The 25,968-nt window shown below is 43.6% G+C and overlaps 2 protein-coding genes and 1 long non-coding RNA gene across 4 annotated transcripts in view; 2 read left to right on the top strand and 1 right to left on the bottom strand.

Moving 5' to 3' along the window:
- The window catches only part of CHLSN (cholesin), a 150,000-nt gene extending 147,618 nt beyond the window's left edge, over positions 1 to 2,382 (top strand). For both annotated transcript variants that reach the window (XM_081840113.1, XM_081840114.1), the window contains exon 5: positions 1,197 to 2,382. In XM_081840113.1, coding sequence (XP_081696239.1) covers positions 1,197 to 1,379 — 183 coding nt within the window. In that variant the 3' untranslated portion in view covers positions 1,380 to 2,382. The remainder of the gene's footprint in view (positions 1 to 1,196) is intronic.
- Positions 1,509 to 16,157, bottom strand: LOC309329393. Its single transcript, XR_014151120.1, has 2 exons — positions 15,704 to 16,157; positions 1,509 to 2,529 (listed from the first exon to the last, which is right to left on the bottom strand). It is a non-coding gene; the product is annotated as an uncharacterized lncRNA (long non-coding RNA).
- The window catches only part of LOC309329350 (cytochrome P450 2W1-like), a 35,597-nt gene continuing 17,036 nt past the window's right edge, over positions 7,408 to 25,968 (top strand). Inside the window, 5 exon segments of the mRNA XM_081840169.1 lie at positions 7,408 to 7,742; positions 7,868 to 7,963; positions 17,157 to 17,241; positions 17,243 to 17,355; positions 21,327 to 21,534. Of these exon segments, the coding sequence (XP_081696295.1) occupies positions 7,914 to 7,963; positions 17,157 to 17,241; positions 17,243 to 17,355; positions 21,327 to 21,534 (456 nt within the window). The 5' untranslated portion in view covers positions 7,408 to 7,742; positions 7,868 to 7,913.

Genomic DNA, 25,968 nt, shown 5'->3' with positions numbered 1-25,968 from the left:
CCCCCCCGCCCTTTAAACAGTAGCAAAATGTCCATCTTTATATAGTCACGGGGCTGAGCAAAAGTCTTGTTGCATGTTAAATGATAAAACAAACTACCAGCACATAGTTAATCATTAATTTGTTAGATTATGCTGTATATTCCTAACCCATGGCAAGGCACCTCCTCCTGTGCAGATTGAGCAGAGTCACTTACAGCCTTTTACCTCCTCTCCAAGGGGAGGAGGCATCCTGCGCTCTAGAGTGAGCCTAAGGTCAAAGGAAGTTGGATCTAAAAAGTTCTCTTTAGAGGCTTTCCTTTTGTGAAGTCTCCCACCCTCTGTTTTATCTGCAATCTACCCTTCATTCTGACACTTCATTTTGAACTTTTCCCACAGTCTGTGTTGTCACGTTTCCACTCCTTTTTGTGTGTGTGGTTCTATGTCGTCTTTCCCCTAACCCCTCCCTGTTTCCAGTTTGGGCATGGGGCGAGCTGGCTACCGGTTTCTTAGAAGGCACCGCATGGGTATAGTTAGAAATTAAAAGCCTGGGATCTGTCCTATGCCTTTATATCCGACTTCCAAGAATTTCATCAACAGGAGAAGAAGGAGTGGGGTGGCTTAATGTGAACTCTCCTAGCCCTCTGTATTCAGTTCCTTTGAAGACTGTTGGTCCGGTGTGGCAGCAGTGGTGTTTTTAAGGAAATCGCCATTGTGTACTTTGTATTTTTATCCCACCCTTCCTCCAAGGAGTTTAAGCCATTGTTCCATTTTAAAAACAAGATGCGAGGCAGGGAATGCTGAGAGATTTGGACTGACCTCAGTCATGCAGTACATTTTATGGCTGTGTACTTGTATAAGGTTTTTTTTGTGTGTAGACAAGAGCAAATTAAAAATAAATAAATTATCCAGCTAAGTATAGAGTGAACTTTTAATACCCCTTTAAATACTTAGCTCACATCAGTATGACCATGTGGAAGGTTCTGAAAAATGTTTTCTTGGGGTGGTGGTTGCTCCTCATGAAGGTGATAATATTGAAAATCTTAGAATCAGTCCTGTTACCTGCAGTCGCCATGAAAAGTCTTCAGTAAAAAAAGATTTTTTTCCCCCAGTGGGAGGCATGGTTTAACTTAAACACCATTCTATCGGTGTTGCTGGTGTCTCAACCCAAAGTCATTGAATAACGGATCCTTCACTTTCTCTTCCTTTTCACCATGAAGGTTCCTGATGAATATTTTTCCATTTTGCTGCGGTACCTTGAAGGACTCCAAGGCAGTGCGCGAGACGTAACTGTGCAGAAAGCAGAAGCTGTCATGAAGGAATATGACAATTCTGAAAGAGAAGATTCAAGCCAACTGGAGAAATGTGAGCGGATCCGAAAAGTTCTACAGTTGTTATCATGAAAACATCATCCTATCAAGCCTTCCCACACCCATATATCTGCATTTTATTACAGGACCAGAGCTGAATATAGTTCCTAGCCTTTAAGCAGCCCTGTGAAATTTAAACTCTCTTTCAAAAGCAGTATTCCCCCCCCCAACTTTGTCCTCCCTCTTTTTAAGCAAATTTCTTCCAGTATTGCAAAGGTGATGAAAAATAATTGATCCATATTAAAGCAGCAGCAGCGACAAGACTTTGATTCCTACCGGTATTTTTCTGCTCTTCTTTTGGGAACTATTTCCTTTAGCTTTTTCCTACATAATTATTATTAAGGGTTTTGCATCTGTTAGTGGCAATTCCCTCCATAATAATGGTTTTAAACCCAACTGAAATGATTAACTTCCATTGAAGCAGCTGAAATCTTTAATTGCTTGAGGCGTCTTTAGTCTGTTACCTGCAGGTTTCATTACTCAACTTGTAGTCAAAGTTGAAGGTCTGGAAGCTGTTGGCTTATGTTGGTCTTCCTTTATTTTTCTTGAAAGTTTTGTTTCTTTTAATCAGCAACCACAAAATAGTGCTGAAATGCACACAACTGTAAGAACAACAATTATGAGAAGTTTACAGTAAAGTAGACAAAATATCATCACACTTGCAAAGTACATTTCAGCAAGGCTTACAAAGAACCATAAAGCACAAAAGTAATTGTACTGTATTGAAGAATGCTCCAAGCATTATTTTAAGCTGACAGCAGACAGGCTTCCAGATAAGGTCCTGTTTTGAAGATCTTCCTCAGATGATAGATAATCACCTCAAAAACATTTCAAGGCCCTGATTGCAGTTTTCAACTGGGACGACCTCAGGAATGTTTTTTCTCCAAGAAGTTACTCGATTCCCAAAGGATAATACCACTTCAAGGGTCCAAAATTCTGGCAGATTTTTATTTTAATTACCTACATGTTCATGTGAGATAACAAAATTATGGACGCTTTCATGTGTTATCATCAATAAAAGGATACATTGTTGCCATTTTGGTGCATACCGGGCCTTCATACTGTCCTTGTGTGATTGTTTTCCTGATGAGTAAACCTTGCATTCAGTTGTTTTGTCTGGCATCCTTATCATAAGAGAGAAGACTTCTGCAAATAGTCATGCAGGAATAGTGAATTCAAAGAGCTGGAATGACAAACATATCTATTACTAAAATGTCACAGGTGCTGATTGAACTGTTGTCTAACTTTGGTTACCAGATTTTCGAAACCTTTTACTGTTTTCAATTGTAGCATTTGTCTAGGTTTTTGACAACCCATCACCAGCTTGACTTGCTAGAGTTTTTGGAAAAAGCATGGAAGATATTAGGAATTCTGAAAGTTGCTAACATATTGCATTCCCTTTAAGACAACTTCATCTGAGAGCCAAATACTTAAGTGAATCAATATGTGCTATGCTAATACAGTAACTATAATGGAATTTAATATACTGGAACAAGCCAAGGTATGTATGAATCAGAGAAAAAGAGAGAGACAGAAAGCAAAGCAGTGGGAGGCAGCAAAACCCATCACATACATTTTCTGGACTACCTGACTAACTTTTCTATTGTTCTCCCTCATTTCCTCCCTTCTTCTGGTGTCTTATATTCCTCAGTACAGTTGCGGACGGGATCCGTTCTGGAGATCTGGTCGGATCCCGAGGTTTCCGCAACCTGAGGACCGCTTCTGCGGATGCGTGAGCGGTGAAACCCAGTCACATACTTCTGGTTTTGCCGCTTTCGCATCCTGAAGTTTACATAACCAGAGGGTTACGTAACTGGAGGTACTACTGTATATTGACTGCCAGTTCTTCAAAAGTTCATTTTTAAAAAGGAACTAGTTCTAAGTCAAGTTCATTCTCTCCAAAAAGGAAGTAGTTCTGGTTCAAGCTCATCCTTTCACAAAAAGAACTGGTTCAAGGTCATCCAAACATTAGTTCATAAAAAGTTCATTCTTGGCAGAAAAAGAAAATCAGCATTCAGAATTCAGTTGCTGTGCTGAAGTATAGGATTCAAAAGCAAATCAGGGCCACACACAAGTAATCAAATGTATGACAGACTGCTTTTCTCATAATTGTACTTACATACTAGAAAAAAGATTACCCTGCCTCTACACAGCTGTTAAAGGCACAAGGCGTCATCTGCTTTGTTCCTGAACCTGTACTGCTCCCTGCAAGCTACTCTTGTTAGAAGCCAGAGAATCCTTTCAGCAGAGAAGATGCTGAAACACCTCACATTGCTTCCTTCTGATTGCTTAGCTACAGTGATTAAGTGACTTAAAGACCGTAGCAACAGCGGTTACTCCATATCTGCCTAATAAGCTTTAGAATGTTGCCCAGAGTTTTGCTTTCTAACTTCCTTTATAGATATGCAACTGACTTTTTAAAAAATGAAAACTAATGGTTCAGACCAGCTGTGGTTGGATGGGGGAAGTGAATGTGAACTAGCAGAAACTTCTGCCCCAGAATGAACTTAATTCACCTTTAGTTTAGGCAGCAGTTATGGGAATGATTTTCGGGTGGCATTCACAGATTTTTGAACTGGTTAAGTGAACTTTGTTCAACTGAACTAAATAATTCCAAGTACTGTTGATCACTTAAAGCAGAAAAATCAAAGAACACAAAAATAACAGGTGATTTGTCTCCTATGTGCAATGCAGATCTTTATTAAAAACAAAACTGAGGTTTGTGTGGCACCCACATCCCTCAGATGTGTTCACTACCTAAGTTTGGAGTTTATTTGTTGGTAAAGCTGCAAATATTACAACATTCAGAGTCTTCCTTTGGAATTGGAAATTTACCTGCATAGACCACCCAGGATGACCCAAGTGATTATAATGTTCTGCTGTGAGAAGACTTTTAATTGTCATTAATTGAGCCATCTTTCTGTACCACTGTATCACTTTATGGTTGGAATGTGGATGGCATCAATTCCTTAATAGCATGATTTCACTATGTCTGAAACCTTAGGCTCAGTCATGCGGAGATCCAGGAACTCTTTGGGTTATCTGGCCTGTTTGCCTGCACATTTATATCTTCCAGTTATTTCTTTTAACATGGTCTAGCGAGAACTGGGGGCAGGGTTCAGCAAAATTATGTGAGTCAAATCACCCTGTTGTGTTAATAATAAACCTAAAATCCAAGACAAAGAGTATATGCACAGAGCACAAAATTGAATGGTCGTTTGCCAACTCTAATTGGCTCTTGGATGAGTTAATCATTGTGTATGTGTGTCTGGGAGAATTCATATATGGTAGTAAGAGAATGCTGAAGTCAGGGATTGATGCAGTATAAAACCAAATCATTCCTGAGGACTGCTGAACCCAGTAGATCTGCCTCTGATTATGGTGCTAATTGCTAAAAGCAGTGTCAATGTAGTGGTCTTCCCTTTAATTTGACTGGTCTTTGCCACACATTGTAAATTTCAGAGATGTATGATGTCTGTTCTCATTTTGAATTTGAAACCATTGCTTTATAAATAAAATTGTACTAGGGAAATAGATCCATCATCTTAAATTGGGAAAGATATATTGCGTATGTATTATTTAACCAGCACTTCAGAAGTCTGGCCCATTGCCATTAGTTGAACTGTAGAGAAAGGTGAAAGTAGATTGACCTCACACTTTGTCAGTCATACTTCAGTGTTTTGTAAACTTAGCATAATAATCGAAAATGAGCAAGAAAATTAAACAAAATCTCCTTATTGCCATAGTTGTTGCAAGAACACAGACCTCCCACATTCTCCTAACGTACAAAGCTGAGATATTGTTTGAACGCCAGTTCTGATTTTTGAAGCATTTTATAAACAAAACAAAGCACCCCACTATTGAATTTTCTTAGGACTTGTGTAAAGTGTATGCTATGGAGCTGCTCATTTTTTTACAAGGTTGATGATATCTTCTTTGGCGATCACTCATAACCAAGTAAGATTGTCTTCCATGAACATGGTTTTAACAGTAGGTCTGTAAATGACTGTGGACGGTTTGCCAGATGTACTTTCCTCTTAGCATGTTTCTCCCTTTCATCCTGAGTTGGAGCATCTTCAGAGCCCATGACACCTTTGGTAAAGGCTGTCCTCCAATTGGAGCGCTCACAGACCAGTGTTTCCCAGTTGATGATGTTTATACTTCAGTTTTTAGATTTGCCTTGAGAGAGTCTCTAAAGCTCCTTTGTTGACCACCAGCATTACGCTTTCCATTTTTAAGTTCAGAATAGAGTAATTGCTTTGGAAGACGATAATCAGGCATCCGCACAACATGACCAGTCCAACAAAGTTGATGTTGAAGAATCATATGGTTAATTGTTAGAGTGAAATAATATGCATAAATCAGTCATTCTAATGTTTATCTCATCCAGTTGGCCACCCATATGTGAAAGATATTATAGATCACTGCCAGGACCAGGCTAGAGCTATGCACAGCTGTACTCAATACAAATCTAAAAATGCATATTCTCCAGCACAATGTCCCTGAGGTCAGTCGTTTTGAGTCTGGGGCTGTAAGGCGGGTCTTGAAAGAGCAGCAAGTCCTGAGCTTTTGACCTGGCAATGGCAGAATGCCTGCTTTTGATGTGACAAGACCAATACAGAGGATTTGTGGTGCCTGCACAGGTTTGAGTGCTGCCTATTGAAGTTCCCTTCTCTGCCTGTAAAGGGCTCTGAGGCTGGGGTTCACACAGTCCACCCAGGTGTCAACCACAGGCCAGACTCAAAGAACCTGAGAACCTGACAACAACAGTTACAGGCATGGGCAGCCCTTACATGATTCCAGTGGCGTAGCTAGAGGGGCAGAGAGGGAGGTGGGTCACCTCAGGGGGCACTTATCCTTTGGGGCAGCACATCGGGCACAGAGTGGAAGGTGGCACGCAAGCCCGGGCTTCCCGAAATCCCAGTGTGGGGCTCGGCTTGCAGCTTGCCCAAGCTGCTGCTCCCCCCCTCCCCCCAGCCTCCCTCTGGCGGCCAAGAAGGGTGCAAAAGGTACGCACTGGAGAGGACCCAGGAGGGGCATGGAGGCTTGGGCGCCCTGTAGGCCCAGCACTGACTGCAAAAGCAGTGCAGGGGCAATGCACACCCACTGCATCCCTGCTCAACCATCCTCCAAGGGGAAGGCACCCAGGAGGGATGTGGCAGTTTGTGCACCCTGCAGGCCCAGCACTGCCCACAAAAGCAGCATGGGGCTGGTGCACTTACATCACATCCCCCTTGGCCGAGCTGAGTAAGTTGCAGCTGCCCACTTGCCACCTGAGGCTGCAGATGTTGTTGTCGTTTAGTCGTGTCCGACTCTTCGTGACCCCATGGACCAGAGCACGCCAGGCACTCCTGTCTTCCACTGCCTCCCACAGTTTGGTCAAACTCATGCTGGTAGCTTCGAGAACACCATCCAACCATCTCGTCCTCTGTCGTCCCCTTCTCCTTGTGCCCTCCATCTTTCCCAACATCAGGGTCTTTTCCAGGGAGTCTTCTCTTCTCATGAGGTGGCCAAAGTATTGGAGCCTCAGCTTCAGGATCTGTCCTTCCAGTGAGCACTCAGGGCTGATTTCCTTCAGAATGGATAGGTTTGATCTTCTTGCAGTCCCTGGGACTCTCAAGAGTCTCCTCCAGCACCAGAATTCAAAAGCATCAATTCTTCGGCGATCAGCCTTCTTGATGGTCCAGCTCTCACTTCCATATATCACTACTGGGAAAACCATGGCTTTAACTATACGGACCTTTGTCAGCAAGGTGATGTCTCTGCTTTTTAAGACGCTGTCTAGGTTTGCCATCGCCTTTCTCCCAAGGAGCAGGCGTCTTTTAATTTCGTGACTGCTGTCACCATCTGCGGTGATCATGGAGCCCAAGAAAGTAAAATCTCTCACTGCCTCCATTTCTTCCCCTTCTATTTGCCAGGAGGCTGCAGATATAAGCCTCCAATTGTTACAGTCTTATTTCTTTCTGTAGGCCACAAGACAAAAGCTGTGTGGACATATTGGAAGCTAAAGCCCACTGTCAAGAGAATAGCTTTGCAAATGGCTTCTCCTGTCTCTCTCACGCTATAGAAAAGGCGGCTTTTACATAATGATGTTGCTGATTGTTGGTAGCTTTTACTTGTAAAGAAAAGAAAAATCCTGTTTTTCAAGATGCAGCTCTCTTCCAGTGAAGTATGCTTGCTAGAGGCAGCCAAGATGCCATGATGAGCTCGAGGGTTGGAAAGGCTGCAAGGAGCGGAACCCCACACAGTGCCACAGGCAAGACTCTTGGCTACCACAGGTTCCAAAATTAGGAATATGGCCTTCTTGCTACAAGAGCAGAGATGATTCCTGATACGAAGAGGATCGTTAAACATTGCTTCACCAGTTTCTTCAATCCTCTTCTCCAAAAGTCACATGTAAGCTTCTACCCAGTTCTGTGTTGGGCAGGATGCTATTTTAAAAAGTTTAGTCAATTTTTGGAAAGAAAGGTGTAATACTCAGGTCCCATCACTGATTTCTCTCCATCTTCATTCTGTCACAGTACAGTGTTGAAGAGAGGCAAATACATTTTAACCCACAATGGCAATATGAGAAACAGCTGGAAGAGGAGAAGTGTGCAGAGGGCAGAGAAACAAGGGTGAGTGGAAGGGTGTCTTATTTGCTGTCATTGCCCCCCCCCCCCCCGAAACTTGCCAAATCTGCTTTATCTTGGTACTGGTGCCTGCCCATAAAAGGCAAACCTAGAGTGAGAGACCAGGGTGAGGTCAGCAGTTTACAGGAACCCTCTTCTTAGTGAGATTTTGTAGGTGAGCTGAGAGCTTGTTTAGGTGCTGGGTGAGAGCCAGAGTGGATGGGTGGAGCTCTGGGTGAGAGAGAGCCAGGAGGCTGAGAGTGAAGGTATTTCAGAAGGAAAAGCAATTGCTCTTAGCCTTTATTTATTAGTCAGTTGTATGAATGTAACATTTGTATACATAGCTGTGCATTTCTGTAAGAAAATTGCGGCACAAATGGAAGTGAAGATGAACCCTATCTTGAAATGCTATCGTTTCACTTGCAGCTAATTAGCCACCTCCCCAGAGAGGTCATTTCGGTGCTGCTCACACAGCAGTTTGACTTCACCCCAGAGGCGCACTCCATTGTCTCTCATGACAGACAGATGCCAACAACAACAAATTATCCACCTGCAGTCCTTGCTATCATAAAGCCTATGCAGGCATAACACTCCCCAACCTGACCCATGGCTGGAAGAGAGCTTTTATGGAAGTATGCATTTAATTGCAAAAATTGTAATGCTTCAAGGTGGCTTACGATAATAAAGCACAGTACAATGCAATAACTGATTAATTAAACAAAATAAAAAGGCAAACCAGCAAGAAAAGGCTTTCTGTTACAAGCTATCAGTGCTAGAATAGTGCTAGAAACCTGTTTTGCCTGTGACCACCTTAAGTGAAGTAACCTCAGGTTATGGGCTACTCTTTGGGACTTCCTAGGCAGAAATAATTGTAAATCAATTTGTCTGGAACCTTGCTGGAATAACTGCTGTCTTCCTCGCTCTGCTGTCTTTAGATTTTCTGTCTCCTGGCTTTGCTTCCCAACTCTGAACCCCGGGTAGAGCTCCTGGCTCTACTCTGACAGCTGACTGCAGATCAGCTCAGATACAGTTAGGTAAAGGTAAAGGGACCCCTGACCATTAGGTCCAGTCATGGCCGACTCTGGGGTTGCAGTGCTCATCTCGCTTTATTGGCCGAAGGAGCCGGTGTACAGCTTCCAGGTCATGTGGCCAGCACGACTAAGCCAATTCTGGTGAACCAGAGCAGTGCACGGAAACACCGTTTACCTTCCCGCTATAAAGCGGTACCTATTTATCTACTTGCACTTTTTAACGTGCTTTCGAACTTCTAGGTTGGCAGGAGCAGGGACCGAGCAACGGGAGCTCACCCTGTCGCGGGGATTCGAACCGCTGACCTTCTGATTGGCAAGTCCTAGGCTCTGTGGTTTAACCCACAGCGTCACCCATGTCCCTTTCCAGATACAGTTAAAAGCCCATAATAACATTATATACTTACCGTAATTTTGGCCTAAAGAATACCAGAGCTGACATCCATTATTAGGGCTCCACCACAGAAGAGGCCTCTCTGCTAGCCTCTCTCTGCTAGCCTCCCACCTGGCTACAGAAGGTGAGGATACTTGGAGAAGGGTCTCTAGAGAAGATCGTAAGAGAAGGTGGTCCTTTACTACTATCCCTTCCCTTTCTCCCTAGTCCTTCTTCTCTTGTATGTGAATTCTCACAACCTGACTTAACAGTGGTTAAGTCTTAGATTAGCACCACAGTTAACAGTGTTAAGAATGCCTGGTTGACACAAACGCAGTGCCTGTTGAACCCAGCTTCAAACCATGGTTGGCTTTAAGGACAAAATAAGAGTCATGCTGGATCAAGCCAGTGACCAGTCTTCTGCAACACCCTCTTCTCACAGTAGCTGACCAGATGCCTTTGGGAAGCCAGCAAGCAGGACATCAGCACAACAGTACCCTTCCCACCTGCTTTTCCCAGCAACTGCTATTCAGAAGCATTGCTGCCTTCAACTGTGGAGGCAGCTCATATCCATCATGGCTAGTAGCCATTGGGAGTCTTATCCTTCATGAATGTGTCTAATCTTCTTAAGCCATCCGCATTGGTGGCCACCACTACTTCTTGTTGGAACAACTTCCAAAGTTTATGCACTGTGTGAAGAAGTACTTTCTTTTCTGTCTATCCTGAATCTTCCCACTCTGAGCTTCCTCGGGTGTCCACAAGTTCTAGTGTTATGAGAAAGAAAGAAAAACAAAATCTCTATTTACTTTCTCCATGTCACACATAATTTTACCTCTTACCATGCACTTCATAATCGCCTTTCCTGTAAGCCAAAAACCTCCAAATATGGTACCCTTTCCTTATGGGAGAGCTTCCTCCACCCCTCTTGATCATTTTGGTTACCTTTTTCTGAACATTTTCCAATTCTACAATACCCCTTTTGAAGTGAGGCAATCAGAACGACTTGGATGATCCAACGACTTGGATGATGGACTCAAGGGCATCCTGATCAAATTTGCAGATGACACCAAACTGGGAGGGGTGGCTAACACCCCAGAGGACAGGATCACACTTCAAAACGACCTTGACAGATTAGAGAACTGGGCCAAAACAAACAAGATGAATTTTAACAGGGAGAAATGTAAAGTATTGCACTTGGGCAAAAAAAATGAGAGGCACAAATACAAGATGGGTGATACCTGGCTTGAGAGTAGTACATGTGAAAAGGATCTAGGAGTCTTGGTTGACCACAAACTTGACATGAGACAACAGTGTGACGCGGCAGCTAAAAAAGCCAATGCAATTCTGGGCTGCATCAATAGGAGTATAGCATCTAGATCAAGGGAAGTAATAGTGCCACTGTATTCTGCTCTGGTCAGACCTCACCTGGAGTACTGTGTCCAGTTCTGGGCACCACAGTTCAAGAAGGACACTGACAAACTGGAACGTGTCCAGAGGAGGGCAACCAAAATGGTCAAAGGCCTGGAAACGATGCCTTATGAGGAATGGCTAAGGGAGCTGGGCATGTTTAGCCTGGAGAAGAGGAGGTTAAGGGGTGATATGATAGCCATGTTCAAATATATAAAAGGATGTCACATAGAGGAGGGAGAAAGGTTGTTTTCTGCTGCTCCAGAGAAGCGGACACGGAGCAATGGTTCCAAACTACAAGAAAGAAGATTCCACCTAAACATTAGGAAGAACTTCCTGACAGTAAGAGCTGTTTGACAGTGGAATTTGCTGCCAAGGAGTGTGGTGGAGTCTCCTTCTTTGGAGGTCTTTAAGCAGAGGCTTGACAACCATATGTCAGGAGTGCTCAGATGGTGTTTCCTGCTTGGCAGGGGGTTGGACTCGATGGCCCTTGTGGTCTCTTCCAACTCTATGATTCTATGATTCTAAGAACCATACACAGTATTCCACATGCGGCCACACCATAGATTTGTATAATGTAGGACTGCCGGGCATATCTGGGATTTGTCTATTGGAAACAGCGTCTGGGCGGAATTTTCAAAAATTGGTTAAAATGTCTGGGAAAATCCAGGCATTTGGCAATACATGTCAGGAATGTCGATTTTTTGGCGAACTCCCCCCCCCCAATAATATCAATATCATCATTGAGATATGTATTTTGACCTCAAGGTCTCATTCCTAGTCAGCCACTGCCAGTTCAGATCCCATGAGTTTACCTTCCAGTTGTACCTTGGAAGCCTGAATGCTGCTCCTGAGTGCTGCAAACCTGGAAGTGAGTGTTCCGGTTTGTGAACGTTATTTGGAACCTGAACATCCGGCGTGGCTTCCAATTGGCTGCAGGAGCTTCCAAAGCTGTTCTTTGGTTTCCGAACATTTTGGAAGTTGAACTTCCAGAATGGATTCAGTTTGATTTCCGAGGTACAACTGTATATGAATTTTAAGATTTTTTTGGTCCTGACCAGTTTGCAATGAGTCAGTCACAACCAGTTCATTAGGTTTCCTGATGATGCGGAGGGTTGCTAGGAATTCATACACACAGGAGAGGACAACATAGTCCTGTTGCCCTCTCCTGATCCCTTCCTAAAGGAATTGAGAGCTTTGAATCTGCATAAGCTCTGTGCAAATGCCAGTTGTTGCTTTTCCAGTAACCGGAAGGAACACCTCCCTTGCTGGTTTTGGTGCCTGTTAATGGTTGTGGGCAGTACACAAAAGGAGGAAAAACGTGTGTGTTCCTATCTCAAGGTTTTATCACATGCAATGTGCTTTTTGTTTTATAACAATGGATAAATCTTTGACAAGCGGATGACTGCACTGAAAATGTATCCAGTCTCCTTTCCTTTCTTCCTGTACCAGAATTTCCTGAACAAATTAAAGCTAAGCCTAATTAATAGGTGAAAAAATGTATCTAAGCAAATTTGCATGTGAGACCAGAAATCATTTTTTTTATCAAGGTTATGGAATAATCCTTAGGCATTAAAGGCAGAAGTTGGCTTTGGCTTCAAAACAGCCTGGAGTGCTGTTTAGATTTGAAGTCTTCGTGGTATTTAAATAACTGAGGCTAAAAGTGACCATCTGTGCAATAATTTGAAACAAAGTTGTATTCTACATTATATTATAGTGGCTCAGATTTTTTTTTAAAAAAAGTTGTGGTTGCAAACCATATATATGACATGAAAAGTACAGTAATTTTTGCTATTGTTTCCAGAAATTGGCTAAACTATATAAAATTCTCAGCCTGGCAGATTTTTCTTTTCCAAAGGCATCCCTGTCTTTGTTTTCTAAATCCATTTGAATATTATTTCAGCTGTCTCTGAACAAAGCAAACCAAAAAGCCTACAAATGCAAAGATCAAGAGTACAAAGTACATGAGAAAATACAAAGTTTTATTGGCTTTTCCACGTTAACATATAGGAGCCAAAGAATACCAAGGGTGGGGAAGAAACCAGAATGAAAGAAGTTGGAAGTTAATCCATTTACAGGTTTGAGGGCGTAAGTGAAAAAAACTATTGGGAAAAGTTTTTCCAAGATACTTCTACTGCAGAGAAAATATTTGGGGTCATTTAAGAGAGTCAAGATGGCTTCAGGATTGCTCTGTGTACTCAGATAAAGTGTATTTATTTTTCAGGGAATATTTCCTAATTTTGAAGGGTGACTGGTTGGTTTTATGTGGAGTGTGGCATACTGTGTGTGTGTACCTTAAAATTGTAATAATAATTCCGACTCCCATCAGCCCTAGCCAATATAGTCAGTGGTCGGGGGTGATAACAGTTGGAGTCCCAACAACCTCTGGAAGGCCACAGATGTTATTGTTGTTGTCCCCATCCCCCCATCCCCCATTTATGGACATGAGTGGTGGACCCATTAAGATGGCCTTCCCCTGGAGGCCAATGGATTTCTGAGGATTGCGGCATGCAAATACAATCATACATTCTTAGGTGGGCATGAGTATTAACAGGTTAAGCTAAAACCTTTGCACTGTAAGTTTTACAGAAATTGTGGTTTCTGAGCAAGAATTTGAAGGGAGAGGTGGCTGCACACAGACTCTTAAGGGCAGAGTTCCATATATAAAAGCATTAAGGGAGAATGTATCCCATAAGTAGCAGAGTCAAATGTGTGTTCCATGGCAATGCAAAAAAGCAGCAGTGTTGGGAAGTAGGTTATGTGCTGTGGGGTCTGATGTTCTGAGACCTGGGACAACCCTTTAGCATAAAATGGTCACCTAGCACTAGCAGCAGAATGGTCAACAAGGAGATAAACTTTCCATCTGTGCGCGCGCGCGCGCGCTCTCTCTCTCTCTCTCTCTCTCTCTCTCTCCAAAGATTTTTTTTAAAAAAACAACAACTTGGAATGTAGTGGTGATTGCACTGACGCAATACTAGAGGAGAAAGAAGAAAGGCCAGAGGAACATGGGGTGAGTGGGAGAGTGAGCTTCTCCTCCATCAATGCTGAAGTGCATCCAGCAGTTCTGGGCCGTTTTTCAAAATCTGCTTTGTGATTACTATCTTTGAAATGCCAAAATATTAAGCGGAAGGCAAGAAGAGCTTGCTGGATCAAGCCAGTGGCCCATCTAGTCCAGCACTCTGTTCTCACAGTGGCCAACCAGATGCCTCTTTTGGGAAACCCATGAACAGAACCCAGGTGAAAGTGCACTCGCCCCTTCTGTGGTTTCCAGCAACTGGTATTCACAAATATTACATCCTCCAACATCATGGCATTTTTTAATAACGGTAGTTTTGCATGGCTGGAGCATTCTAGAGCAAGCCCTTTCCTTTAAGTTCCCATTGCTGTCAAAGTAGGAATTCATGGGTGATTTTACGAGACTCTATTCAATCTGGATTATCCATAATTCGGGGAGATTGTTTCACATCCAACATAATTAAAAGTTTTGATAGCTACAAAGAATACCTTGTGGTAAAGAGAAGTGCATGCCTAAAATATTGACTGCCTTTGGATTCCTGTAGTGTTCCTTATCCCCACCCCCCATAAAAGCTCAACAACTTTGGTCAACCCCCCCCCCTAAAAAAAAGCAGCTCAACAACTCCTGGCAATGACAATGGGTAGATCACAGCCGATATTTTTATACTGGGAGTAGATCGCAGTCTCTTGGGAGTTGGATCAGTGCTTTTCAGACTTGTTACCTACAGGGAACCCTTTCCAGATTGCTTGATCTGCCATGGGATCCCTCAGTGTTGGAGGAACCCTGCTAGATGAGACCCAAGCTCATCTAGTCCACCCTGCTTCCGGCAGTCGGGACCAGCCCAAGGCATTTTGGCACCTGAGGCGAACCACACATTGGTGCCTCCAAGGGGTGAGTGAAGATCTGCATCAGGAAAAAGAAATAAAGATATACATTAAGAACAAGGGTGGGAGACCTGCAATGCCTCCTATTCACCAGAAGACAACTGCAGAGGCAGCACTGGGGCTGCTGCTAAGGAGGCAGAAGATCCAGCTCCCAATGAGCGCACCAAACCTGTTACTGCTACCACAGCAGCAGCATTGAGCGATATATTCCCTGGAGGCCAGATCTGCTGCCCCTGTGGATTCTGCTGCCTGAGGCGGTCACCTCAACTTGCCTCATGAATGGGCAGGCTTTACCTGGAGATGATGGTCTTTTCACTAAGGAGCTGCCATTCGGAGGTGTGCTTCCTTGCGACATGAAACTGCTATGGCTCCATTTAGCTATTATATGGTTAGTAGCAACTGGTAGATTCAGTCTCATAAGAACATCAGAAGAGCCTTGCTGGCTCAGACCAAAGGTCCTTGTAGTCCAGCATTCTGCTTCCTGTGCTGACCAAACAGATATCTCAGTGGGAAGCCCTCAATCCCAAAAGGAACAGCCTTCTCCCATTCTTGCTCTCCAGCAAATAGTTTTCAGCAGCATCCTGGTGGTTCCATGTCACCATCGTGGCTAATAGCCATTGCTAGACCCCTTACCTCTGCATTTGTCTAACCCCCTCTTAATCCAATTTAAAGCAAATTTTGGTAGTTGGTAGGCTGAGATGGTAGAAATCAGGCCTTTCCCAGTTCAAACTGCAATACAGAGGCAGTACGTTTTAGCAAACTCCTTGCATGTAGTAGCTACAGCATTTGCTGAAGCACTAGCTCTCCATATCTGCTAACTTATTAAACGCAGGAAGTAATTAACATTTCCTGCTTCAGAAAATTAATTGCTTAAGACTTATAGAATTGTAGAGTTGAGAGGAACCCTGAGGGTCATCTAGTCCAACCCCCTTGCGCTGCAGAAATCTTAACTAAAGCATCCATGACAGATGGCCACCCAACCTCTGCTTAAAAACCTCCATGGAAGGAGAGTCCATTCTACTGCCAAACAGCTCTTACCATCAGAAAATTCTTGATGTTGAGTCGGAATCTCCTTTCTTGTAACTTGAAGCCATTGGTTTGAGTCCTACTCTCTGAAGCAGGAAAAAACCACACGTTTGCTCCATTTCCCATCTGACAGCCTTTTAGTTATTTGACAATGGCTATCGAAACCTGTCTGTGATCTTCATTTTACTGTTGTTTATTAGTAGTTAAATAACGCTTTCGACTGACAAAATAGAACAGCTTTCCAGAGCATGTTAAAATCTGTAAAACATGATGGGACTGGGGATCTATTGCCTCTGGGAAGAAAAGGAGGCCTGTTCAGTCACTTGCTCATTGCTTGAGTGAGCGAAAGGAGTACAGAAACTCCTGCGGCTGAACAGTTTGTGTCGCTGGGTACATCTCTTGACTGCTTGTCGTGATGTGGCAGTGACATCTGGTGGCACGAAGACTCTAACAAAAAAGTTAGAACTAAGTACCGTATTTTTTGCTCTATAAAACTCACTTTTTCCCTCCTAAAAAGTAAGGGGAAATGTGTGTGCGTCTTATGGAGCGAATGCAGGCTGCGCAGCTATCCCAGAAGCCAGAACAGCAAGAGGGATTGCTGCTTTCACTGCGCAGTGATCCCTCTTGCTGTTCTGGCTTCTGAGATTCAGAATATATATTTTTCTTGTTTTCCTCCTCCAAAAACTAGGTGCGTCTTGTGGTCTGGTGCATCTTATAGAGCGAAAAATACGGTATTTTTGAAGTTTGTTTTTCTAGTCCTTTCCCCCTTAGTCGCAAAGTATATTAATTATACCAACCTCTGTTCTTCTTAGAGTTCTTTGGTAAAAGTCATCACCATTTTTCATTTAACATTTAACTGTCCACAACTGCATTCCAAGAACCTCTACAAGTCCCCCCACCCCAGTTGCTGGATTGCTATTACAGCTGAATAGCTTACATTATGATATGATGATAATTTGCTTTGACTCAACTTTGAAACTATATTATTCTTTTTTTTTTTATTAGTATTATGTATATACTGCCTTTCTGCCTAGGCACTAAGGCAGTTTACAGTCCCAAGACACTAAAATAAATACATTATGTAAAATGAAGATCAAAGTTTTGGTGCATGTGGTTTTAGTTTTTGCATGCACCGAAACCTGACTACCAAGCCATCTCAAGAGAAAAAGCATCTGTCTGTGGCCCAGAAACTGCAGCCTTTCAAAAGGTAAGGATTGGAATGCATGCACTGCTTGTAGTAAGAAAATTGTCCATCCCCCTTTGTTAAGAAAAAAACTGCAGTTTGAATTTCACTGTGGAATTTGCTTTAATCCCGATTTTAACTGATTATTTTCCAGACTAGTGCGAGGTTGAAAATCTGGTGATTTTGGTGCTTTGAACAATGTTTTTCCTGGAATATGTGTGGGTGAGAGAGAAAGAGAAAACCTGCAAATCGCCTCACGCATTTAATTTGGAAACTTTTCAGATTCTGTGGTTTCGTAAAGGCAGTTGGCCTAACCATCAAGCTCTGTGATGCTGTCAAGACGAGAGCTTCTAGAGGACCACCCACAGTCTCCTGGCCTGGGAATTCATTCCCTTTTTGAGGCATTATTTTTCACACTCCATTTGCATCTCAACTCGAGCAAGCTTCGCTCGAACTCTCCTTCCCTGCATCATGGCCTTTGGTGAGTATTGAGTTCCTCTGGAGAATCCTCTCCAATATGCATTTTTGCAGTGGTGAGATGGAGGGTGGAAGGGAACTGGCGAGCTTCCATATCAGTCCTCTTGGGCCCAGCTGGACTAAGAAAACAAACTTGGCAAATATATTCCCAGACCACTTGGCAAATGCAAAAAAATGAAGTCAGGGTACTCCATGGACACAGTATATTCCTATGCCATATATAGGGCTAAAAATAACTTTATACAAACAGTCGTATAGCAATTGGCCAGTGAGATGTACAAATGTAAACAATTGTTTACAGCTTCATATAAAATAAATACATATGTTTGCACAGAACACATTACAGTGGTACCTTGGTTTGCATACATTTTGGATTACAAACATGTCAAACCCAGAAGTGTGTGTCCCGGTTTGCAACCTTTTTTTGGATTACAACCCATTTTTGGGGGAGGCACCATTGGCAAACGCAAGCCTTGGGTTACAACCTGTTTTGGTTTACAAACGGACCTCGGGAACAGATTATGGTTGTAAACCAAGGTACCACTGTACTTTGTGTGATTATATACATTCGTTTTATTTTATTGATGTGAAGTTATTGATTGCATTTCTATGTCTCATTGGCCATATGACTGTTCTTGTGAAGTTACATACTTTCCAGCTGGAATAAACTTCTGTCTTTAAATTTTATTTTACAGAATCCCTCTACCTTCGTACTTGTGGCACTTTATTTTAGCGGTCCTCACAACAAGCATGTGAGGTAGTCCATTTGGACGCCCCTCCTTTTACAGGTGCATTATGGGCACTGAGAACATTCCCCACTACACAGTGCCAAGTCCATCATGTCAGTGCCAAGTTCACTGCTGTTGCAGCAGTTAATTTTTTTTGCAAGGGCTATTGGCTTCAAGGTTACTTCTCTCTGTTTTAATATTTAACCTGGGGCATCCACTTTGGTTTATTTTATGTAGGTCAGCCAAATTATTGAAGAGTCAGCAGTGCCCCTGTTGGAACTGCCTCAAGGCCATGTGTGCTAGTTAGAAATTCACTTTCTATTGACAGTTCCCATCTGTTCCAGAAGTGAACATTAGTGATTGGTTTGGTGAAGTCCTTAGGACAGACCTCGCTTACATCATCCAGTTCTGCATCCCATAATATTACATATCTATGGGCCAGTTTGCTGTTGTTGTAAGTGGGGAGGACCTCTGGCTCTGTGGTTGTGAACTTGCTTCATATCGGGGAGGGGTGAACTTGTCCCCCCCCCCCGATGTTTCTGGGCATCAGCCCCAGACAGCGTGGAACGTGGTTTGGAGTGATTAGAATGAGGTTTCACAACAGCAGGAGAGCCATAAGTCCACTAGTCCGGTTTTTTTACACAAGGCCCAAGATTCATTCTTTAGGTTTTAACCGTCTGAAAAGGGTTTCCAGACCCTTCAAATGTCCCTATTTTCCAGAGACAGTCCTGGATTTACGGAAGCCATCCCAGTTTCTGACTTGATCCCAGAATAGTCCCGCTTTTCCTTAGGATGTCCCTATTTTCATGGGAGAAATGTTGGAGGGTATGGTAGGATGTCCCTATTTTCATTGGGGGTGGGGGTGGTATGGAGTTACGTGACCAGCAGAGATAAGTATCTATACAACCTTTAGAAGACATCTGAAGGCAGCTCTGTATAGGGAAGTTTTAAAAAAAATTATTATGTTTTTATATGTATTGGAAGCCACCCAGAATGACTGGGGCAACCCAGTCAGATCTGTGGGGCATAAGTAATAAAATTAATAATAATAATAATAATAATAATAATAATAAGAAGAAGAAGAAGAAGAAGAAGAAGGAGGAGGAGGAGGAGGAGGAGGAGGAGGAGGAGGAGGAGGAGGAGGAGGAGGAATAGGACATCCCTAATCATTGGAGAAATGCTGGAAGGTATGGGTTTTCAGTAGCAGAACTAAGAAAGACCTGAGATGTAGACCATGAAGAACAACTGCCAGTCCAAACACACAGTTCTGGCTTATAGGTGGACCTTTAGTCAGTATTTAGTTGCTTCAGATATAGATAGAGAGACAGAGAGATATACTCATATGCATGTCATGGAGAATTTATTACTAATTTATTACACACACAAAAGAACAATACAACTTGGCCCTTCCTCTGAGGGGCTCTGGACAGCAGAAATGGAGTTTTAGACTTCATTTATTGATTTAACCAACCTTCACAGGCACTTTGGGACGCAAGTGGCACTGTGGTTTAAACCACAGAGCCTAGGACTTGCCAATCAGAAGGTTGGCAGTTTGAATCCCTGCGACGGGGTGAGCTCCCGTTGCTCGGTCCCTGTTCTGCCAACCTAGCAGTTCAAAAGCACGTCAAAGTGCAAGTAGATAAATAGGTACCACTCTGGCGGGAAGGTAAACAGCGTTTCCGTGCGCTGCTCTGGTTCTCCAGAAGCGGCTTAGTCATGCTGGCCACATGACCCGGAAGCTGTACGCTGGCTCCCTTGGCCAATAAAGCGAGATGAGCACTGCAACCCCAGAGTCGGTCACGACTGGACCTAATGGTCAGGGGTCCCTTTACCTTTACCTTTACACAGGCATTTAAAACCTACTATATATCTGCCAGCCAACTCATTTCCTATAATTTGATGTGTGCAATGCCCACACCAAATTGACATGTACAGTTATGACCATCATAATAATAATTTTATTATTATTTTCCCCAGCCTATCTGGTTAATCAAGATACATGCCCAGACTGCCTCACATCTGGTCAAAGGCCAACATTCCTGGACCACGAAAGCCTTGCCACAGTACTTTATGCCAGCGTTTCCAAAACTTAGGTCTCCAGCTGTTTTGGGGGTACAACTCCCATCATCCCTAGCTAGCTAGCAAGACCTGTGGTCAGGGATGATGGGAATTGTAGTCCAAAAACAGCTGGAGGTTCAAGTTTGGGAGACCCTGCTATATGTGCTGGTTACTTTGAGACTGAATTACAGTGGTGCCTCGCGAGACGAAAATAATTCGTTCCGCGAGTCTCTTCGTCTAGTGTTTTTTTTGTCTTGCGAAGCACGGCCATTAGTGGCTTAGCTGATTAGCACTATTAGCGGCTTAGCGGCTTAGAAAAAGGGGGGGGAAAGGGGAAAAACTCGCAAGACGTTTTCGTCTTGCGAAGCAAGCCCATAGGGAAATTCGTCTTGCGAAGCACCTCAAAAAACGGAAAACCCTTTCGTTTAGCGAGTTTTTCGTCTTGCGAGGCATTCGTCTTGCGGGGCACCACTGTACTGCAATGCGCTTTTGGTGGGGCTTCCCTTGCGCTTGAGTGTAGAATGCTGCAGCACGATTGCTAACAGGCCTCATCACCATATAAAACCTTTGCTCTAGAGGTCTACACTGGTTGCTGGTTGCTACCAGGCCAGGTTCAAGGAGCTACTCTTGGTATATAAAGCCCTTAACAACTTGGGACCAGTTTACCTGTGAGATTCCTCTCCCCTCATGTGCCCACTCATCTACTAAGACTGGTAGAATTGACCTTTGTAAGAACTCATTTAGTGTGGTATCACCTACGCTTTGGAACGCCCTCCCTGTTGATAGCAAGCGGGCATCTTTACTGTATTCTTTTTGTCAGCTCCTAAAGAAAACCCAAAACATTATTGTTTAGGCACACCTACCCAGATGCTAAGAAAGTTGATGTGCCAAGGATAATAAGGTGGAAGAATGCACTGGAACAGTCCATATCTTGGAAGCTCTAAATGGCAACTGGTGAAATCCTCATGGATGACATAGGCCTCTTTCAGTATTGCCTCATAATGTTTGGCTTTCAGCAGGTGGGAAGACTTTGCCCAGGGCAGCCAAGTGGACCAGTAAAGTGGAGTGCAGATCTTAGATGTTATGTAACGTGCCCCCACCCCCATGCAAAACAAAACGCTGAGCAGATAAGCAGTATTTGAGAGTTGCTCCATCAATTCTTGCTCTCACTCTCTTCCTTCCAAGTCAGCCTCAACATGGCTCTGTGGACGTTAGTCCTCCTTGACCCAGTCTCAGTTTTCTTGCTGCTTGCGCTGATCTTCCTAACGACATTCTGGTTTCTGAGCAGCAGCCATGGGAAACCACCTCTGCCCCTGCCTCCAGGTCCTCGTCCACTCCCAGTCATTGGCAATTTGCATTTGATAGATATCAGAAGACAAGATTTATCATATATGAAGGTGAGATGTGGTGATGGCTTGTGGTGGGAGGGAGAGAGGGAGGGAGACGTTGGTTCTGTTTTTAAACCTTCCCATTTCAGTGCAGCCAACGTAAATCTCTGAGTATCGTTTCACAGCGTGATTTTCAGAGCAGATCACTTGCAATTATGATGGTGAAAATGTTAAACTCCTTAAATAATATTCGAGGTCCAAGGCTGTAGTCCTACATAGGTAAAGGTAAAGGTACCCCTGCCCGTACGGGCCAGTCTTGACAGACTCTAGGGTTGTGCGCTCATCTCAATCTAGAGGCCAGGAGCCAGCGCTGTCCGCAGACACTTCTGGGTCACGTGGCCAGCGTGACGAAGCTGCTCTGGCGAACCGGCACCAGAGCAGCACACGGAACGCCATTTACCTTCTCGCTATAAAGCGGTACCTATTTATCTACTTGCACTTAAGGGTGCTTTTGAACTGCTAGGTGGGCAGGAGCTGGGACCGAACGACGGGAGCTCACCCCGCTGCGGGGATTCGAACCGCCGACCATGCGATCGGCAAGTCCTAGGTGCTGAGGTTTTACCCACAGCGCCACCCGCGTCCCTGTAGTCCTACATACCAGGGTTCAGAATTAGAGGGCCGCTCCAGGTCTCCCCCACCTCAGAGACCACCTACCAGTTTGGGCAGTGGCATGAAGAGAACCTGGGGCATGAATGCCTGCAGCAGCACCTGATTTGCAGAGCAGAAGCAAATCAGATACGTAAGTTTTCTGGGGTATTTTGCAGCTTCATCCATCCTGACCCAGTGCTGTGATCAGCATCTGATGAGTCGTCCAGTGAGATTGTCCCCACTCCCCTCACTGACACCTTGGCCCTCTTGACAGCTGAGAGTGCAGTTTTTGGAGAGGTGACAGGTCACAAGGTTCTAAAGTGGCCAGGGGAGATGAGTACTTGTTTCTCTGCTGCCGCCAACAAGGCCTTTTTTCCAGCTGTGGGGCAGGTGAAATAAAATCCCCTCTTTTTCACTGGTTTATTTGACTGAAAATATTCATACACCGCTATTCATAAAAAACAAAAAAAGATACCAGGGCAATTCACAATTGGAACAATAAAATCATACAATAGAAACCACATTTAAAAACTTAAATTAGATATCGGCTGACTATGGCGGAAAGATATCTTCTTCATTGCCCACATTTGTTTTCAGCAGGCGTTTAAAAGGTTGAAACAGAAGGTGCCTTCTGAATCTCTATTGGCAGAGAGTTGCACAGGGCTGGGCTGATGACAATGGCTCGGTTTCATGTTGTTGTATTTTTGGTTTTTATGGAAGCCGCCCAGAGTGGCTGGGGTACAAATTATTATTATTATTATTATTATTATCATTATCATTATCATTATCATTATCATTATCATTATCATTATCATTATCATTATTATTGTCAAGTGAGCCTCACAAACTCGGGGAATGAAAAGAGACACTCTTGCAGATGATTTCTGTGTTCAAGCTGGAATATAAAGGTCCAGGCAGACCCAGAGGTACCTTAGACCCAAGTTGCCCAGGGCTTTAATGCAAGGACTTGAACCTGGCTCGGTAGCAGGTGACAGATGCTTTAATCATGGAGTCACATGGCCACTAATAATGAACCATATGATGTAGACATTACTGCAAATTTATTATGCTGTTTTTCTGATGCAGAAATGACATGGTTTGGTATACATATTTCTGTCATTTATTATTCCTATGAGCTTTGTTCATGAAACCCATTAAAAAGTTATTCAGAACAACGATTCTACACCCATTGGAGCTTCTGAACAAGCTCCAAGGGCACCCACACATAGGGTGTATTGCAGTAATCCAGCCTCAAGGTTTCCAGCAGCAGTCAGGCTATCTCTGATCACTTGCTGTTCATGGGGGGTGGGGGAGGAGAAATCACTGACCCATTGAAGGTTGCACACACACAATAAATCACATTATGCACACAGAAATTCACATTGTTTATCAAATACTTATTATCCAGAAGATAAATAAGGTGCATTTTCAGCTCCTAAAATTTCCTGGAAACAAACTGGCAATCAGCACAGCTGTGGTTTTGTCTTTTTTAAGAGTTGAAGGAACTCTCCTGCCCCTTTTAACCTGGCGAACTATTTTCTCTTATTGTTTTGAAATTTCATGAGGTTCTGAATATCGGAGAATGAGCACTTTAGCACATAAGGTATTGTTTGTAAAAAAGAAAGAAAGAAAAGAAGATCTGTTGTAGACATAAACAGCCCTCTTATTTCACCTAAATGATTCAGTGGAACTACTTAAAAAGTATTGGAGTCTCCAGCACAAACTGAAATTTGTTCTTTTTTAAAAAACAAAAGTAGGATCCGTTTCAGTTTGGGCTGCACCACTGTTTGCGGTGGGAACATCTTAAAGCAGATTGGAAGCAGATTCTTTCTCCCCCCAAAAAAAATTTGGGCACTTTAGTTTACCCCTCTCAGAGTTCCAATTCCCAGCGACTCTTAACAAACTACAGTGCCCAGATTTCTTTGAAGGAAAGGATGTGCTTTGAATGTGTTTTTAAAGGTCTAGCATGTACAAAGCCAGAAGCAGATTTAGGACTGCATGACCAGTTCCGCTGGACCGGGCACTGAGCCTAGCGGGCGCCGCAGGGTGTTGCAACCATGATGTAGTGAATTTAGCAGAATGGAGGGCAAGAGGCAGAGGGGTTCCAAATTTTGGCCTTGCACAGGGTGCTGCTGAAATTTGAAAGATCAAACTTCCCAGAGTGGTTTAACAATCAATCCCCCTTCCCAGGGAACACTGGAAACTGTAGTCCTGTGAGGGGAATAGGGGGTCTCCTAGCAACTCTCAGGACCCTTAACAAACTACAGCCCCCATTATTCTTTGGGGGAGGGGGAGCCATGACTGTTTAAAGTGGTATCAAAGTGCTTTAAATGTACGGTGCAAATGTAGCTGCTTTTGATCCTACTTTTCCAATTGAGCCCTGCCTGTGACCATTGCTCCTTCACACCCATGTTCTCCTCACAGAACTACAATTCCCAGAGTTCCCCCCTTCTCTGAATTTCCACCACCACCACCACTCTTGTAGCATTGCTGTGCTTTGGCTAGACTAAAAAAAGAGATGGAAGATGGAAAGCAAACCATCAACATGCCCTGCCTCGTTGTAAAGTTCAACACAAAGGCAAAGAACAGTTGTGTGGTGATGTAAACAAAATCTGCTCCTTTTGGCTTATGGGGTATCCAAGAGCCTGTATAGGAGGCTCAGTAGGAGAAAATAACAGAGGCCAGCCAGAGAATATTGAGAAGCCAAGCAGCTAGTAAGCCTGATCTTTATTAAACTGTTGCAACAGGGTCCTCACTCACCACACGCAGGAGGGAGGAGGGACCCAGAACAATGGTGCGCAAGCCCTTATATAGACTTTTGAAATTGCCCACCCTGTAGCTCAAGAACACCCCCCAAAACATCATACATACATCACAGAAGGAGGCAGTCTATAACAGAAATCCTGTCTGCCAGGATACCTGACAATGGCCAGTGATTGCTTACTTGGCCAGCATGGCCATTCTTTTGTGATGGTAAATACTTCAATTCCTGAATCCAGGTCACCAGGCTCACCCTATTCATACACAAAGATGCCCTAAAGACAGGTAAGCAAATGACAATAGAGAGGCTTTTCCATTTCCTTCCTCCTTGCAGAGAAACATTTGAGGTCAATTTGGGAGAGTCAAAATGGTTTCAGGATTGTTCTCCTGTACTATTTCGGACACGTGGTTTACATACTTATGTATATGCTTCCCTTGTAAATTCATGAACATTTAATTTATATATTCGAGACCTTAAGTTGTTACAACAGTGGCATTAAAGTATGGTGTTTTATATTTGCTTGGACTTAGAATCATAGAATCATAGAGTTGGAAGAGACCACAAGGGCCATGGAGTCCAACCCCCTGCCAAGCAGGAAACACCATCAGAGCACTCCTGACATATGGTTGTCAAGTCTCCGCTTAAAGACCTCCAAAGAAGGAGACTCCACCACACTCCTTGGCAGCAAATTCCACTGTCAAACAGCTCTTACTGTCAGGAAGTTCTTCCTAATGTTTAGGTGGAATCTTCTTTCTTGTAGTTTGGAACCATTGCTCCGTGTCCGCTTCTTTCTCCCCCCCCCCCCCCAAAGTGGCACCAAAGAATGATTATGAAAGGAGATAAACTTTATTTCATCTTCACAGGAAGCTTCCAGCTTCTCCAAGTCATTCATCTTGTCGTATTGATTTTCTCATCCTCTGACAAGGCAGTGGATCCTCTTCCCCCACACTGGAATGGCGGGGGGGGGGCAAGAATGGACTATTGCAACTCCACCACTGCCATTCCCCAAGAGCCACACAACTGCAGAACTGTTGCACAACAGAATGCTTTTCACCACTTGGAAAGGTTGAAGAGCTTAGCTCTTGCATCCTCCT

Source organism: Podarcis erhardii, assembly GCF_964252035.2.
Source record: "Podarcis erhardii genome assembly, chromosome: 14".
In the NCBI taxonomy this organism is placed as follows: Eukaryota; Metazoa; Chordata; class Lepidosauria; order Squamata; family Lacertidae; genus Podarcis; species Podarcis erhardii.
The sequence above is the reverse complement of the archived record's forward strand: the minus strand, read 5'-3'. Positions and strand labels throughout refer to the sequence as shown.